The sequence below is a fragment of the Tachypleus tridentatus genome, chromosome 7, assembly GCF_004210375.1.
Source record: "Tachypleus tridentatus isolate NWPU-2018 chromosome 7, ASM421037v1, whole genome shotgun sequence".
Taxonomy (NCBI): domain Eukaryota; kingdom Metazoa; phylum Arthropoda; class Merostomata; order Xiphosura; family Limulidae; genus Tachypleus; species Tachypleus tridentatus.
Genome location: NC_134831.1, coordinates 195,973,384 through 195,992,212, shown reverse-complemented (window position 1 = coordinate 195,992,212; position 18,829 = coordinate 195,973,384). Strand labels below are relative to the sequence as shown.

Here is an 18,829-nt window from a genome sequence, read left to right as displayed (position 1 = left end):
TGTCCAGTATAGTTAGTAGTGTTTATTTGCCACGTTATTTCAGAGTATTGTAAAATAAAATGTTTAGGGGAAATGAAATAGATCATTCTTATTGGTGATATTTGCTTTTAAATTTTTATTTTAGTGATTTTAGACTGCTACATCAATCAATATCTGAGTTTCATCTGATAGATAATTGGTTGTCAGCTAAATACCAGTCTATTATGAAAAGAATCAATTTATTCTTGTTTTTGTGTATGGATCTGGGAATTCTTGGTAAGTTGACCACAGTACAATTATTTTACTGTAACTTTTTTCAGAGACCCGATGGTTTGCTAAAACTCTATGAGTTGTCTGCTGATCCTGATAGAAAACCATTCCTAGATAGACTTGTACTATTCAGTCAGGACAGGGGAACTCCATTAACTCAATGTCCAGCTATTTGTAAACAGCCACTAGATCTCTACCTATTGTACTTGTCGGTGAAGGAAAGGGGAGGATTTGAAGAAGTAAGACTTTTTATGTTTACAACATTAATATTACAGCATTTCAGTTGTTTCTTTTCTTCAGTACCTGGGATTCAGAAAAACAGTCTAACTGTTGGTTGCAACTTTTACAGCAAGTTTCAAGAAATGTTAAAAGCCTTATTCTAAATTTAGATAGGTAACATGAGATAAGCAACTTCAAGACTGTATTTATATGTAAATGTGTTGCAAAATATCTTCTAGTATAATGAATAAAAAAACTATATCAATGTCATTTTAAAAAGAGTTGCTTCAACATTAAGTTAGGCATTCTTTGAAAAACAAAATTCTATATTTGTAATAAAATGCAGTTTCAAACATTCAAAGTGGGTTCTAGTTTCAACTGCCTAGTTTTCCCACTTTAAACAAAAAAGAAAAAAGAAAATTTATTTTTCATTCTGATGTTAGCTTTGTGTTAAACATAAAAAACGTGGAATATTATTTTTAGCCTTTTCTGTGTATATTCTGTGCTAATGTGGATAGATTTTGGGGTTCATTGTTTGTTACTGATCTGTGTGTAGCACATTTTCAAAATCTTCTCTCCCGTCACCTTATGCCAAGTGTACTTGGCTTGATGTATAGAAATATAAGGTAAATAGTCTTTACAGTAGCTAGCAGCACATCAAAAAGTGATCCTAGTGAAGACTTGTATAAAAACACTAACAGTGTTCAACAGAAACCTAATCATTCATAACCTTATCAAAAACTGGAAAAACACTAACAGTGTTCAACAGAAACCCAATCATTCATAACCTTATTAACAAGTGTAGAAACATTAGTGGTGTTGAACAAAACTAATGATTCATAACCTTATCAAGAAGTTGAGGAACACTAGTGATGTTAAACAAAAATCTTATTAAGAAGTTGAGAAACACTGGTGGTGTTGAACAAAAACTTATTCATTCACAACATTGTCAAGAAGTTGAAAACACTAGCAGTGTTTCTCAACTTCTTAATAAGTGCTGTTCAATGAAATACTTATCAAAAAGTGGTGAAACACTAGTGTTATTGAACAGAAACCTAATCATTCATTACGTTATCAAGAAGTTTGGAAACTTGTGTTGAACAAAGGCCTAATCATTCATAACTTTATCAAGAAGTGGAGAAATAAATACTAGTGGTTTTCAACAAAAATTTACTTATTAATAACCTTATCAAGAAGTTGAGAGACAATAGTGAAGTTGAACAGAAACCTAATCATTAAAACTATTGTCTAGAAGTGAGGAAACACTTGTGGTGTTGAAAGAAAACCTAATGATTCATAACGTTGTGAAGAAGTGGAGAAATACTATTAGTGTTGAACAGAAACCTAATCATTCATAACCTTGTTAAGAAATGGACAAACTCTGGTAGTGTTGAAAAAAAACCTTATCAAGAAGTGGAGTAATAGTAGTGGTGTTCAAAAGAACCTTATCAAGAAGTTGATGAACACTGGTGGTGTTAAACAAAAATTTTATCAAGAAATGGAGAAACACTAGTGGTTTTGAACACAAATCTAATCATTTATAACCTTATCAAGAAGTGGACAAACCGTAGTAGTGTTGAACAAAAATCTTATCAAGAAGTAGAGAAACAATAGTGTTGTTGAACAGATACCTAATCATTTATAACCTTGTCAAGAAGAGTAGAAACACTAGATGTGTTGAATGAAAACCTTATCAAGAAGTGGAGAAACATTAGTGGTGTTGAATGAAAACCTTATCAAGAAGTGGAGAAACATTAGTGGTGTTGAATGAAAACCTTATCAAGAAGTGGAGAAACATTAGTGGTGTTGAATGAAAACCTTATCAAGAAGTGGAGAAACATTAGTGGTGTTGAGTGAAAACGTTATCAAGAAGTGGAGAAACAATAGTGGTGTTAAACAGAAACCTAATTATTCATTACGTTATCAAAAAGTGTAGAAACTCTAGTGATTTTGAACAAAAACCTTATCAAGAATTGGAGAAACAGTAGCAGTGTTGAACAAAAACTTAATCATTCATTACCTTATCAAGAATTGGAGAAACATTAGTGGTGTTGAAAATAATCTAATCATTTATAACCTTATCTAGAAGCTGTTGAACACAAGTGATGTCAAACAAAAATCTTATCAAGGAGTGGAGAAACACTAGTGGTGTTGAACAAAAACCTAATCATTCATAACCTTGTCAAGAAGTGTGAGAACACTAGAGGTGTTGGATGAAAATCTTATCAAGAAGTGGAAAAACACTAGTGGTGTTGAATGAATATCTTATCAAGAAGTGGAAAAACACTAGTGGTGTTGAATGAATATCTTATCAAGGAGTGGAAAAACACTAGTGGTGTCGAATGAATATCTTATCAAGGAGTGGAAAAATACTAGTAATGTTGAATGAAAATCTTATAAAGAAGTGGAGAAACACTAATGTTGTAGAACATAAACCGAATTGTTCATAACCTTACAAAGAAGTGGAAGTACAGTAGAGGTGTTGAACCGAAATCTGATCTTTCATAACCCTATCAAATAATGATAAAACACTAGTGGTGTTCAACAGAAACTTAATCATTCGTAAACATATGTTTTCTTCTCACCTTTTTGTTAAATTTTCATAATTTGTTTTCAGTCTCATTTGTTTATTTCTGCTTTGTTATTTTTTAAAGTAAAATGGAATGTCATAGTAATTATATTTCCTTCTTAATACTGTAGTTTCCTCTGAGTTATTTGGTCAGTCCATCTTAGTAGGTTGAAAGGTATGATGGTTATGATTAACCCTGACATTATAAAGTTTTTAACTTGAGTCAAGTGTTTACTAATTTTCTGCATAAACACATTTCATAAATGGGAAAATAGAAAGTTAAGAAAGATTTTCTTCAAGGTTTTATTTCATATGATCTCACATTATGATTTAATAACATGTTTCTGCATTATTTTATATATTCCTTCCAAGAATTTCTGTTTGTGAAATACAGATTTGCCCACTTCATCAGGGTTTGTTCCTGATCAATTATAACTTTTAATTGCAGTACTCTTTCATCCTCAGAGTCTTTAAATAAAATTGAAAGAGATATTTGTCCAGTAGGGGTAATTGAATAATGGCTCGAGATACTTTGGACCTTCTTTTAACTCTCTTGGCCCAGTCTTCAAGTCAACTGATACACAAGGGAAACAGAATTTTAAAAAAACATGACTAATAATTTTTGCTTGCAAGTAAAACCATACATCATCTGTCTTTAAAATCTTGCTTTAAGACTGTATGTCACTTCTTTATATAACAGAAAGGGGATAAACAAATGAAAATGTTACAGAAAGTTAACCATCTTATTTGATAGATATTTATTTAGTTTTGGTGTGAAAATATTATTTTTTTGGCCTCACACAGTCAATGTTTTCTGGTGGGATAGAATTATATCTTTGAATTTATAAAGCTAAAATCAGCAGTTTCATTTACCCATGGTGGGCACAGTAGATAACACGATGAAGCTTTTCTATAACAAAAAAACATGCACACACAAACATTCACAGTCAGACATTAGGATTATTTTGGGGGGAGGGCTGTCACTAAAGGTGTATCCAAGTCAGTGAAGTATAATATCAGAATATTAAAGTTTGGAAATTTTTAACTCTGCAACACTAAGGGTAAAACAAACAGTGTCTATTTTATTGATGGATAGGTTACAAAGTCCAAGAACTGGAAAGATGTAGCAGGATCAATAGGAATTGGAGCATCGTCGAGTGCTGCATACACATTAAGGAAACAGTACATTAAGCACCTCTTACCCTATGAGTGCAAGTTTGACAGAGGAGGAGTCGATCCACAGCCGATAATCCAGCAAGTTGAAGCTACTTCAAAAAAAAAGAGCAAAAATGTTTCAAATAATTCAAGTAAGTTTTGAAGTTGGTTTAAATCTTATTTTAGTTTAATTCTTTTGAAGTTGATTTAAATCTTACTTTAATTTTGAAGTGGGTTTAAATATCAGTTTAATTGAATTGTTTTGAAGTTGGTTAAATCTCAGTTCAATTGAATTGTTTTGAAGTGGGTTTAAATTTCAATTTAATAGAATTGATTTGAAGTGGGTTTTAAATCTAAGTTTAGTTGAATTATTTTGAATTTGGTTCAAATATTAATTGAATTATTTTGAAGTTGGTTTAAATCTAAGTTTAATTGAATTGTTTTCAAGTAGGTTAAAATCTCAGTTTAATTGAATTATTTTGAAGTGGGTTAAAATCTCACTATAATTGAGTTGTTTTGGAGTGGGTTTTCTTTTCAGTTTAATTGAATTTGTATAAAGTTAGTTTAAATCTCAGTTTAATCAAATTGTTTTAAAGAGAGCTCAAATCTCAGTTTAATTGTTTTGAAGGGTGTTTAAATCTCAGTTTAATTGCATTGTTTTGAAGTGGTTTTAAATCTTAGTTTAATTGAATTGTTTTGGTGTAAATATAAACATCAGTTAAATTACATTGTACAATTAAATATCAGTTTAATTGATATATTTTGAGTGGGTTTAAATTTCAGTTCAGTTGAATTGTTTTGAAGTTTATTTAAATCTCAGTTTAATTTAATTGTTTTGAAGTAAGCTTAACTTTTAGTTTAATTGATTTGTTTTGAAATTGGTATAAAACTCAGTTTCATTGAATTGTTTTGAAGTTGGTTTAAATATCAGTTTGATTGAATTGTTTTAAATCTGAGTTTAATATAATTGTTTTGAAGTGGGTTTTAAATCTGAATTTAATTTAATTGTTTCTCTCTTTATTCTGTTTTCTGAAGATATACCATATACAAGGTGTTCAGAAAGTCACTGTGCAGTTTTGTAATCATATTTTATTCAGTCTATTTCAAGCCAGCAACTGATAGCGGTGTTTAAAAACAAAATAAGAAGCTTCCAGGCCCCTCGGTGTGGATTCCTGTACGTGGTGAGGGGACCTCCCAGGGAAGGTTCTGTTCTATCTGGTTACCTTCTCTGGGATCTAAACATCCACCCACGTGTTTGCCGTGCGTGGCGACCCGTGAAGGGGAGGAGAAGATCCTGGTGGTTGAGGGTCCAACCCTAACACACCACTTTGGCCTCAATTCCTGTAGGCAGGCGGCCTTTGGGTGGCCCCTTGGTCAATCGGCTGGTCCACTTGGGCTAGAGTCAACCAAGTACCAGTGTTGGAAGTTCTCAACGGGTGTTGTGGACATTGTGCCTGATGCTGGTGTTTGGGTATAGTGCTCACGAAACCCTGGCGTTGCTGCATTGTCCTTGCGTGACTTTGTAGTGCGTCCCCTTGTAGGGCTCCATGGTGGGTGGGGTCAGTGGGTACCGAAATTTTTCCTTTTCCTATGGATCCTCAAAAAATTTAAATAAAATTGTAAAAAACAGTCAATGGGTAGCGACCACGTCTTGAATACTCAGAACAGCAATCTTCAACATCAGTAACACACGTACCTCATTTTCTTATATTACATTCTCTTTCGAAAAACCTTTAGGGCAAATGTCCCCTTTTTTTATTCAAAAGGGACTAGAGGGACTTGCTGGCTCTCAAAATCAGTAAAGAAACTTGATCTGGTGACATATTAGTTGAAACATCCACATCCCAACACAGTGAACTCCTGTTGAAATCAAAGGCAATTGGGGATATACCTATTGAGGTTACACCCCATGCTGCCTTGAATTCTTCACGAGGAGTTATTGTTGAAAGGGATTTGAAGAACGTTCCAGTCAGAGATTCTCGCTGGTCTCTCCACTCAAGGAGTTTCTGCAGTGAGGCGCATCTCCACTCGCAAAGATGGAATTACACTGCCAACAAATACCCTCGTTTTAACATTTACTTCACCACGTGCACCTGCCACCATCAAGGCAGGTTATCTCATTGCAGGGTTCGCCATACATACCAAACCCTCTTGATGTTTCCAATGTCAGAGATTCGCCACTCAAAGACATCTTGTCGTGGTTCCCTGACATGTGCTGCGTTGTGGAGGCAAGGACCACGATGCCTATGACTGTGACATGAACCCACATTGCGTAAACTGCAATGGTTCTCACCCTCATACATTCATTCTTGCCCAAAATGGTTGGAGGAAAAGAGGTGCAGCGTTTGAAAGCGACACATAACATTAGTTATCCTAAGGCTCGAAATTGCTGTCCACAACTCCATCTCGGACATATGCTGCTGCACTTCATTCCACAACTACAGTGGGAGTGCAGACAGATCTCTCTGTGCCTCCAAAAGAATCGTTTTCAAAACAAATGAAAAGCCTTTTGACCTCCGTGGTTAAAAAAGGTTGATGAATCAACTACCACACCTATCTCTGTCCCTCCCATACCTTCCAACACACCTCAAGATCCACGTCCTTCAGTTTCAAATACAGGCATTTCTTCTGATACATCTTTTCTCCCACCACAAGAGACAACACAATTATTCGTTCAAGTCCTCAGTCACTAGATTCCCCTTCCAATAACAAAACCTGCCCACCCGACACAGAGCAGGATCCATGGAGGTTGATAGACCTCCTCCAACTAAAGACAGTAAAGAAAAAAAGACGTGGTCGTAAACCGAAGGGTTCTCCAGCCACTTCACCTACCCGTTCTTAAAAATGGCCACCTTGATACAATGGAACTGTCGAGGTTTACGTTCTAATCTGGATGATATCAAAACGCTGATTGCTTCCTACCATCCTGTTTGTCTTTCTTTACAAGAAACATTTCTCAAAACTGCTGATACTGTCTCCATTCGGCAGTTTTCTCTGTACAGAAATGACAGGTTGTGTGATGGTCGATTGGTTGATCAACACGTGCCCACCCTGTCTTTGTCACTCAACACACCCTTGGAGGCTGTAGCCATCCGTGTTTCCTTGGGTCATACCATCACTGTTTGTTCTCTGTACCTGTCCCTGGAAAGACATATGATCAATCAGATCTGGATGCTCTCGTTGAACAATTGCCATCTCCATTTCTAATCCTAGGGGATTTTAATGGACATCATCCCCTCTGGGGAAGTGCTATTATTGATGGGAGGGGCCGATCTGTAGAGCGGATGCTCTCTGATCACAATCTTTCTCTTTTCAATACTGGTTCTTCCACTTACTTTCATGCACCTAGTCAGTCCTTTACCGCTATTGATCTCTCAGTTTGCTCCCCTTCATTATTTTCCCATTTTTCATGGAGGGTTGACAGTAATCCACTAGGCAGTGATCATTTTCCAATCCTTATAAGAGAGACTGGCGTGGTCGATGCCACCCTACCAGCGTGCCCGGTGGAGGCTGGATCAGGCAGACTGGTCCACTTTCACTGCTCTCAGAACTTGATCCTGCCATCGTAAATCAGCCATCAATAGACGACTGTGTAGCAGCGGTAACTGACTGTATTACACATGCAGCTGCTCAGTGTATTCCTAAAACCTCGACACGTTTCCCACGATATCCTCGTCCGTGGTGGAATCCTGCTTGCCACTTAGCACGGAAGGCTCAAAAGCGGGCCTGGGATACTTTTCGTAGATATCCCACACTTTCAAACCGGGTTGCTTTCCAACGGGCCGTGCACATGCTAGGTGGGTAAGGCGTCACAGCCAGAAGGAATCTTGGATTAAGTTCACAACCAGTATATCTTCTACCACCAGTTCCAAGATCATATGGGACAGGATTGAAAGGTTAATGGACACTACAATTCTATCCCCTCTCGATCTTACTCTCTGATGGTCAGGAGGTGACTGATGTTGAACATTGCTAACACTCTAGGTGAAAGCTTTTGCGGGTATCTAGCACTTCTGCTTGTTCCTCCACCTTCCTGGCCATCAAGACTCTGGCGGGCGATCACCTCTTTCCTTTCGAACTAACTGTTTCTTTGACTATAATTGTCCTTTTACCCTGGTGGAACTAAAAATGGCCCTTCATCGGTCTGCCAGTGCGTCTGTTGGACCTGATGATATTCATTATGACATGCTGCACCATTTATCTCCTGCTTCTCTTAATGTCCTTCTGATTGTTTTCAACCGGATCTGGCAGAAGAATGTTTTTCCTGATGCTTGGCGCCAGGCTATTATTTTACCTTTCTCTAAGCCAGGGAAAGATCCCAAGATTCCTTCAAACTACCGTCCAATTGCTTTGACGAGCTGTCTCTGTAAGACATTAGAAAGGATGGTTAATGCTCGTCTTGTTTGGTTCCTTGAATCAAACAACCTCCTCTCGCCCACCCAGTGTGAGTTCCGTCGACAGCACTCCACTACAGACCACCTAATTAGCCTTGAAACATCTATCAGAGAAGCCTTTCTCAACCGCCAACATCTTGTATCAATATTCTTTGACATAGAGAAGGCTTACGACACAACATGGAGGTATGGCGTTTTCTGAGACCTCCATACATATGGGTTACGTGGCCATCTACCCATGTTTATTAAAAATTTTTTAATGGACAGGAGATTCCAGGTTCGTGTGGGTTCGACACTTTCCGTTCTTTTGTACAGGAACTTGGAGTCCCTCAAGGCTGTGTATTGAGTGTTACACTCTTCAGTATAAAGATAAATGCCATCACTGAACAACTCCCTCTTACTGTTGCGAATGGGCTGTATGTCGATGACTTTCACATCTCATGTCAGTCGTCAAACATGAGATATATTGAGCGGCAACTACAAACCGCCCTCAATTGTGTGCGGAAGTGGACTATGGCGAGCGGCTTTAATTTCTCTCTCTCCAAAACTGTATGCATGCACTTTTGCCGTCGGCGGGTATTCACCCTGATCCTGAACTTCATATCGGTGGAGTTTTGCTGCCAGTTGTCCGGAGACCAAGTTCTTGGGGCTTATCTTTGATCGTAAACTGACCTTTATACCACACTTAAAGCAGCTTGGTCAAATGCACAAGAGCACTGAACATCCTCCGTGTTCTCTCTTCTACCAGTTGGGGGGCAGATCGCTGTTCAATGTTAAAGGTATATCGTGCTCTTATTAGATCGAAACTTCGATTATGGATCAATGATCTATGGCTCTGCCAGACCCTCGCCTTAAAGATGCTGGACCCGTTCATCACCAAGGACTTGACTCTGCACTGGGGCTTTCCGTGCCTCTCCAGTTCAAAGTATATACATTGAATCTCATGAACCTTCTCTACACCTTCGCCGTTTGCAACTATCTTTACAATATACTTGAAACTTCATTCCTTACCAAAGCATCCCACCTGGAAATGTGTTTTCCTTCCTCGGTGGGCAGTACTTTTCAGAACAGGCGATCTGTCATTGCTCCGTTTGGCCTTCGCATCCGAAGCAATTGGATGAATTGGGTCTGTCCTTGGATAACATTGCATGTTCCACAGGTCGGCCCATCCCACCATGGCTTATTACAGCCCCAAATGTGACCTTTCTTTCAGTCACCTAAAAAGGCAGATACTCCAGATTGGAAGTACCGTCTTTTATTCAATGAATATCTTTCAAACAATCATTCAGTTCCTATTTATACAGATGGTTCCAAATCAGGTAATTCAGTGGGCTCTGCTATGGTTTGCTATGGGTCAGTAGTTGCCGCAGAATCCCTTCTACAGCTTCTGTGTTCACTGCTGAACTGTATGCCATATCTCTTGCCCTGGATCATATTGCAGCTGAGCAGTACTCCAACTGCACTATTTATACTGATTCGCTTAGATCTATACTTGCCTTGGAATCGCTACACGTTGGCTCACATCCTATTCTCGCTGATATTCGTAACCGACTGGCCCGTTTCTCATTAGCAGCTACTTCAATCCAGTTTTTCTGGATACCAGGCCATGTTGGTATTCGCGGGAGCGAGCTTGCAGACATGGCAGCTAAATATGTCTGCTTCAGCACCATCACTCCTATGCCTATTCCGTTACATGGACTATGGTGTTATCTTCAAGGGTCGGCTCCGTGCCAGCTGGCAGTCCACTTGGAGTGAGCAACGTGACAACAAACTTTTTCAAATCAAACCCAAAATTGGACTTTGGCCATCTAGCTTCCGTAAAGTTCGGAAGGAGGAAGTTGTTCTCACTAGGCTACGCATTGGTCACAGTTTTTAACTCATCATTTTCTTTTATCTGGAACTGATGCACCAATGTGTAATTTGTGTAACACTCAAATCACTATCAGCCACGTTTTACTTTTTTGCCATCGTTACAATTCTCAACGACGGCAATATTTTAAACATATTTTTCCCAGGGTCAATCTGTAACATTGGACAGAGTTATTGGTGATGGTGACTCTGTCCACCTTGATAATGTTTTTAATTTTTTAATGGCCATTAACCTTTTTAATCTCATTTAAGTGTTGCATGTTTATTCATTACACCTTTTTAATTGTGGTTCCTTTTTTACAGTTTTAATCTCTGTCATTCAATTTGACATTGGACAATGGCCAGAACATTAAATAACTTCGACACCAGGACTGGAAAGGCCAACTTCAGGTGACTAACGCTCCTGTTTGAACTATCCGTTTGAACTACTCGTTAGTCATCCTGGCGAAGTTGTTATTATACTTTTACTGCATATCATTTCACACTTTTACTAATTAACTTTTTAGTACTGGCCATATTGACTCATAACCCGGAACCAGGACTGGAAAGACCAACTTCAGGTGACTGGCGGTGGTTTTATACTTACCTGTTAGTCTTCCTGGCGGGTTCGATCATTACCATTCTGCTACAGGTAGTTTTTTACAACTTTGTTGACTGGATGTCAACATTGGTTTTTACGCCATTTTCTGTTTTAATTGCCGTTTTGCTTTTATCTTCAATTACTTCTACAAATTTTACTCCATTTACTTGACTTTATCCTTTTACTGGACATTTGGCTACTCATTATTACGATTTTGCGGAGTGTCTTTTAAAACTTTTACTTTCTTTTACATTTTGATAATAGCTGCTATGACACATAACCCAGAACCAGGACTGGAAAGGCCAGCTTCAGGTGATTGACGGTGGTTCTTGAACTTACCTGTTAATCTTCCTGGCGGGTTATGATCATTACCTTTTCGCTAGAGTAAATACCTTACAACTTCTTATACTCTACCTTTTATCTTAACATTGTAGACTAGGTGTCAACATTGGTTTTATACTTTTTTGTTTTACCTTCAGTTCCATTTATGTCTATTACTACATTTATTTATTTATTTATTTTTTTACATTTTTACCGAATGTCTGGCGCAGATAGCCTCGCTGCTTTGTGCCATAAAACACTAAATCAATCAATCAAGCTTCCAGGCCTCTATTAATACCAACGGGAGTCACTTTGAACATTGTTTATAATTGTCATTCATATTTACCTCCTGTATTCTATATTGAAACATGTCTGTTAATAAATTTATAAATGCACAGTGACTTTCCAAACACCCTGTATAATTCTGTAATTATAGAGTTTCACTGGTAACTGAGGGTTTCAAGTATCAATTATACCTTGTATATTATATATCACAGATAGTCAGAAGTTGAAGAACTTATAAAGCTCATGATGTAGATATTGTAATATTATAATAATTATGTTGTATAGTTCCTTCTTTTGTGAATGAATGGTCACTCAGCTGTGCTGTGTATTGTAGTTTGACACAGTCTTCTCTTTGTTGTCTTTTTGAAGTGAATCTTAAACTTTCCATTTTGTCCATGTTCAAAGAAGTCACCAGTGGAGAACCATCAGACACATAGGGAAATTGTATACTCTCAGAATGTAGAACTTCTTTCACATTAGTAATGGTGTCTATTAACCCTTAAACAGCAAGAATGTTGTAGGTAGAAGCATCAATTGATGATGGCTATCATTTAAAGGTTACAGTTTTAGCTCCCTACAGCCGTAGATTTATGCTCCAAGAATAATAAGTAAATGATTAGAAGTAGCCTTTGTAAGGCCATGAGTCCCAGACCACAGGTATGTATTTTTTCCCTCCAGCCAGACCACAGATTTGTATTCCTTTGTTCCCATCTGGAGGCAAATCGAACTCTACTTTCATTTAGAAATCAGCACTGACCTCCATATCTTTTGATCTGTGTGACAGGTTGGGGCAGTAGCTTCTTACTTCAGCCTGATAGATTATTATGTGTGCTCTTACCATGTTAAATTGCTTTACTCATTCCTTAGAGAAGTAAGGCTTGATAAAGTTGTAAATTATTTAATTTTTATAAAAAAAATCGTGAATGCTCAGTTTTATCACACTTGAAGATGAACTGGTGTAAATTAACCAAGTCTGGATCTGAACAGTAATGACCTGATGATGATTTTGCAAGCCTTTCTACTTTAACATAGTTATTTATTGCACAAAGTCTGTTGAAATGTTTTTGTATCACAAGTTACAGGAATTGTGGATTGCTATTTTTTTATCGTGAGTAATGCAGGTTAAATTATTAAGCTTTAATACACAGTTTTTTTTAAGAACATTATCAGGTACAGGTGTTTATTCTCCCATGTATGTCAGCTAAATTATTAATGGACAAAACTAAATGTACAATTGCCTGCTATGTTGTCTAAAAATCATCAAGTGAAAGGTTTTTATAATTATTATAGTAATTACAGTACTGTTCTTTCTACTCTATCTAGAAAGTAGTTAACACACCTGGAAGATATGTTGTAAAATATGAGAGAACAATTTAATCTCTGTAGAGGTTCTTTTAATTTGAATGTCATGTTTTTACTTTTATAATTACTTCTGTTGATGTTAAAACATAAATCAGCAATAACCATACAAGGTTAAAGTACAATTTATTTGAAACCAGATTGTCTTACTGAATCATTTCTAGGGTAATGTTTCTTGTACCACTAGTGTGGATTTTCTCAGAAGGCTTTAAAACTGTTAAATATCCATGTTTGATTCTTTTCTAGATGCTAATACTCAGGAACACTTTCCTCATCCAGCACCAAATAGCCAGACCATGGATGGTTATCACCCAGGAGGCTATTCTGGCTCTTATCACCCTGGAGCTTCCCCTCACATGAGGGTAGGGGGCATGCCTAACTCTGATTATCCTGCTTCGATACAAGGTCAGCACCCACATTATCCTCAGCCTACACCCCAGCACAGCCATATACCAAACCATGTTGGATCAATGGGTCCTGAAGGTGCCATGCCTAATGCTCAGTATTCTCCCCATCCAACAGCTGAATCCTACAGCTACATGCAAGCATCTGTCAACAACATAGGACCTCCTTACAGTAGCACACAGTCTGCAATGAGTGGTGGTACCTATGGGTTCAGTGGTGCTCCCCAGCCTCATTCAGAGCAGTTTAATCCCCAGGTTACAATGATGACTTCAGATGGCAACTACATAAACAAAAATGATTCTTATAGTCTTCCACCAGGTGGTTTCCCACCAAGTAGAACTGCCACTCAGATTCCACTACAACCATATTCTCCATACCAGGCTCCTTATGACAGAGAGAGGTATTAGGCACTTATTCTTCTTACTAATAACTGAATCAAGATAAAATACTTTTATTTTTCCAATTTTCTTATAATAAAGAATAGTAAGCAGAAGCACTTGTTCCTTCCCAGTTTCTGTCATAAAAAAAGGGGAATAACAGGTCATTTTCTGTTTAGTAACCTCTTGCAAAAGTGTTGTTTTTCTTATTCAGCAGGGTTTTTTTTTCTTTACATGTTTCATCCACAGTAAAGATGCACTTCCGTTTTCCTTTCTAGTTGTCCCATGACTAAAAAATGTATATTAGTTTCTTTAACACAGGAAAAAGTAAAAACATAATATCTGTATTAGTCTCTTTATCACAATAAAGGTAAGAACATATTCTTTTTTTAGTCCTTTTTGTCACAGTAAAGAGTAACATTCTTCTTGCTGTCATCTTTTGATCACAGTAAAAGGTAAGAACATATTTATATTTGCAGCTCCTTTTTGTTACAGTAAAAGGTAATAATCTTGCAATTCATCTTTGTCACAGTAAAAGGTAAGAATATATTTTTTCAGTTTTTTTTTGGTCACAGTCAGAAGTAAGAACATATTATTTTTGTCACAGAAGAATTTGTATTTAGTTTTATTATATTAGTATTAGTATTTTAGTAAATCAGTTTTTAAGCCAAAGTTGCAGTGTTGTGAATCTTTTTCCATAAACTGCCAAGAAATTCAATAATAATAGTTTATTTCCAAGTTTTTTTTGGATGTTTTTATCTTTTTTAATTTCCAAATGTATGTTGATATTGTTTGGTAGGTTTGACCAACAGCAGCAAACTCCAGTAACTGGACCTCCATCTCAGATTTGTCCATCACAAAATGATACAAGTCTGTTTCCTGCACAGCAACGTTATCCATCTCAGCAGGTGATGGCAGCGTCGAGGGAAACACTATCTACACAGCCATCTTATCAGAATCGTATTTCTTCAGCTCCTGGTGTTCATCATGGCCAGTTTACAACAGTTAGTGTCCCTCAATCTTCTGGTCAAAACCAGTATCCCCAGGGACAACAAGAGGGATATCGTGCTCCCGAAGTTCACAGTAATTACCAGGTTAGTAAGTGATCATGGTTCTAAATGTTAAAAAGGATAATTTAGTAAAATATAACTAGTAAATCATTATGTGGTTTGTTCACCTAATGCAGATATAAATTCTTCCCAGACCTGTATGTCGTAAAAAAGCTCCAAGCAACAGAATTATATATTGAAATTTTCTGCATCTCAGTAAAAATCTCCCCTTATTGTTTAAAAACACTGTAAGGACAAAGTTAACCTTTCAGAATTTATTTTATTTAAGGCCCAATTTATATGTATGTTATATATACTTACATTATTTTTCATTTCTTACACATAATTTAATTAATTTCAATTATTTTAAGAAAACAGTAGCTAACATAGATTAATTTGTGCAGTTATATAATGGGTTATTCATGCTAGGCTGGGATTGTTTTAAGTTGCCCTATTTTCATAATGACGAACATCGATTAGCAGTCTTGAAACTAGTTTATGTTAAAAGCATAATAAATGATAATTTATTAGAGAATAGTACATAATTAAATAATGCATGTAGTGGTAGTATTAGGTTGCTTCCAGTTAGTTTCCCACTTCCTATCATCAGTAATTCAAAAATCAGAGACAATGTCACACTGCTTGGACTATACACCAATAGGCATGGTGTGACATAACTCCTGTGCTTTGACTGAAGCTAAAAGTTTCTCTAGTGCATAACTATAACCCTGAAATCAAGTTCTAATATACCAATAACAGACAAAAGAGAGAAGGCATAAATTACATCAAGGTGCAGAGCAGCATCTGATTGATGTACTTTATGATGAAGTAGCCAATGAAATGCCTTCTAAGAACAGTAAAATTTGTGTAAAGATTAATCTTATTGGCTGTTATATAGAAATCTTGGAATCAGTGGCAGAGCAGTTGAAACACAAGTGTTGGTGAGAAGGGTTACATAAAGAGAAGAATGAATAAGCACAGTTCTTTGTGAACATGTCTCAATGCATTTCAGGTTGTCAAAAGAAATCTTGAAATTAATTTTGGCTAATGGGAAAAATTATTTTTTTAACTTAATTTTTAAAATTTATTAACCATTAATTAATATCAGTGATTAAATATCACGCATTTAATATTTGATCTAGTTATCAAAAATCTAGACCTAATTAATTGTCTTAGAACATTACTGGGGGCTTGATTATACCCAGCCAAAATTTCAAAATGTCACATTTAACTTTATGAGTCTCTTTAAGTTGATAGCATTTATGACATTTATGTAATGGTTAATATTACTCAGTAATTTTATGACCTATGTGAAGTTAAATGTGAAAATATTAGATTAAGTTACAGCTGAACAATAAAACTCTTTTGTTGAAGAGTAAAATGTACAAAGGGAACTTTATGCCACATTTAACCCTTTTGCTACAGACTCGCTATAAGATATGAGTTCATCTACACATTTGCACACATTGGATATTTGTGATACTGCATTGCGTATCTTTACAAAATTTGGTGGACGTCTAGTAAATATTACAAGTATTTTGTATTCAAAACATCTGATTTGGTCATAAAATATTTTTGCTAAAGATTTGTTGGCGAAAATAGAGTCTGTTTTGTTACTAATCTGAATGCAATGTGATTTTATATTATGATAAATAAAATTATTCTTTGTCCAAAAAATCTTAAATATTATTTGCATAATCTCTAAAACCTCCTAAATACATTTTAAACTTCTCTTTTCAATAATATTGTATATTTTGTTATTTTCTATATTTCCTAATTATGTGGGGTCTGTCACTTGACTAATCTCATAAACATAAGAAATCAGGAAATAAATATAAGTTATGCTTTTATCACGCTGGAATGGCTACATATTATAACACATACAAATGTTTAGTCTAAGCAGCTAAGTCTCGTAACACTATATGTTTATCATTTTTTATTATATTGAACTTCCAATAATGTCTTGCTAATATTACATAACTTGCATTGACATGGTGCACATGCATTCATGTTACTTATCCAGTAATATAAAACTGACCTTTAGTCTTCCTTGTCTTGACTGTGTTTTAGTGGACTAGTATTTTGTAAAATACAGTCACATTTTTATTATACATGATATATATGCATATAGATTATTACTATTTAGAAATACATTTTTAAACTTATTTTTCTTGAAATGTAGAACAATAAATCAAGAAATAAATCAAACAATTATCTCGTTTTTGTTTTGCTACAACTATTGTACTTGGATGCTGTTGGACATAGGTTGTTAGACCTTTTAACAACTTTGCAAATGAAGTATATCAAAAAAATGTTTAAGTTTTGTATATACAGTTGAATAACCAAAAAAAACATAAGTAACTACACTGGCATCATAGAATTCCACTATAATTTATTAAGCTTAGTAACTAAGATGTATTTAGATTCTAAAAAATATGAAACTTCAAGCAGACTAAAGACACAACTTACTTCTTCAAAATCTTGAATCAAAAGAACATGGTAGCCTTTTCACATATTAAAATGGCTGAGAAAATCACTGTGGATCCATTCTAAGTTGTTGATTGGTTATTCACATCTCATATATTGAAGTAAGTGTATATATAAGGGACCATTTTCAAAAATGGAAAGGGGTAAATGGGCCCACTGTGTTTGATTCAGTGTATGAGCCATATCTTGACAAAATAAAAAGATATGAGGTTCTTCTTTTATATTCTAACTTGATAATGTTAGTAATTGAGTTTCTAATTAGTATGAAACTATAGACTTGGTATTTTGACATCACAAACATCTAATTTTAAAAAGTGCTGCATTCAACATACCACGTGACTTACTAAAATCTATATTTAGATGTGTTCTTTTAATATTTACTTTTAAATTAAGAAATTAATTCACATATAATATCAAAGTTTGAATTATAATCTACAATTTGGTTCCAAACTTACTGACATAAATTCATAAAAATAGTAGCTCAATAAAATTTTGAATACAAGTCAACAAATGTGATGATGTGGCCTCTGACCTATTGCAAAAAGTTTAACTATGAGTTCAGTGCTGGGTGCAGAACTTATGAAGGGTTATGTTAAGAGTGGAATATTTCTCAATAAGAAATTGTCTTAAAATGATACTTTAGAAAATAAAAGTGTAATCATACTTACAGAAATTACTGGCCTTTTACATTGGTTACTGCTGGTTTTAGTATATAAGAAAGAAAAGGGGGCTTTTAAGGGCATTTTTTTTATGTTTTATGTAAAAGTTGATGTTAGGACCAGTATCAGTATTTTTTTAAAGTGTCCATCTAGTGTGACATTTTAGGTTTTTCAGGTGAACTTGTAAACAGTTGTGAATAAAATAATACTTTTTATGTCCTCAGAGTTTACTACCTCAAATGCAGTTTCTTCTAGTTCAAAGAACACCAACAAAAGTATCCCAGCAAATCTTATCACAAAACACTCAGATGTAGAGAACTACTTCAGATAAAGAAAGATTCTTTGGATTTAAGAGTTTTAAACCATATCACTTTCTTTATTGTTGTGTTTAGAGGGAAATCTTGAAATTTGAGATTTGTTAAAGTTCAGGATTATAATTTTTTTCCTTCTTGTTACATTCTATCAGCATTATCGTATTACCTAGCTTACTTTTTCTTTTTTATCCATCCACCAGCCAGGAACTTACAATCATGGTGTGGTTGCACAGAGTAAAGTAGTTCTCCCTAATAACTCTCACCGTGATATGTTCCAGCCAGATAGATATAAACAACCTCCAGAGTTTTGTCGACCACAGATGATGAGTCAAGAGAAGTATTCTTTGGCAGGAGGCTGTGGACATCAACAGACCCAAGGAGGTTAGTCATTAAACAGACACTTAGCTTGAAACAAGTATCTTGTCTATGCCCAGAACTGATTTCACCAAAATGGGGCTAAAAGCCATCCAGATGGAGTCACTTATTTTAACCATTCACACCACTATATGGTAGCATGTTGTTTGTCAATCAGTAGACA

At 35.6% G+C, this 18,829-nt stretch overlaps 1 protein-coding gene across 4 annotated transcripts in view; it reads left to right on the top strand.

The window, feature by feature from the left end:
* Positions 1 to 18,829, top strand: part of LOC143257644 (trithorax group protein osa-like) — a 152,364-nt gene that overhangs the window by 125,163 nt on the left and 8,372 nt on the right. For all 4 annotated transcript variants that reach the window (XM_076516685.1, XM_076516686.1, XM_076516688.1 and 1 more), the window contains 5 exons: positions 300 to 488; positions 4,134 to 4,344; positions 13,247 to 13,805; positions 14,582 to 14,876; positions 18,492 to 18,672. In XM_076516685.1, the coding sequence (XP_076372800.1) occupies positions 300 to 488; positions 4,134 to 4,344; positions 13,247 to 13,805; positions 14,582 to 14,876; positions 18,492 to 18,672 (1,435 nt within the window). The remainder of the gene's footprint in view (positions 1 to 299; positions 489 to 4,133; positions 4,345 to 13,246; positions 13,806 to 14,581; positions 14,877 to 18,491; positions 18,673 to 18,829) is intronic.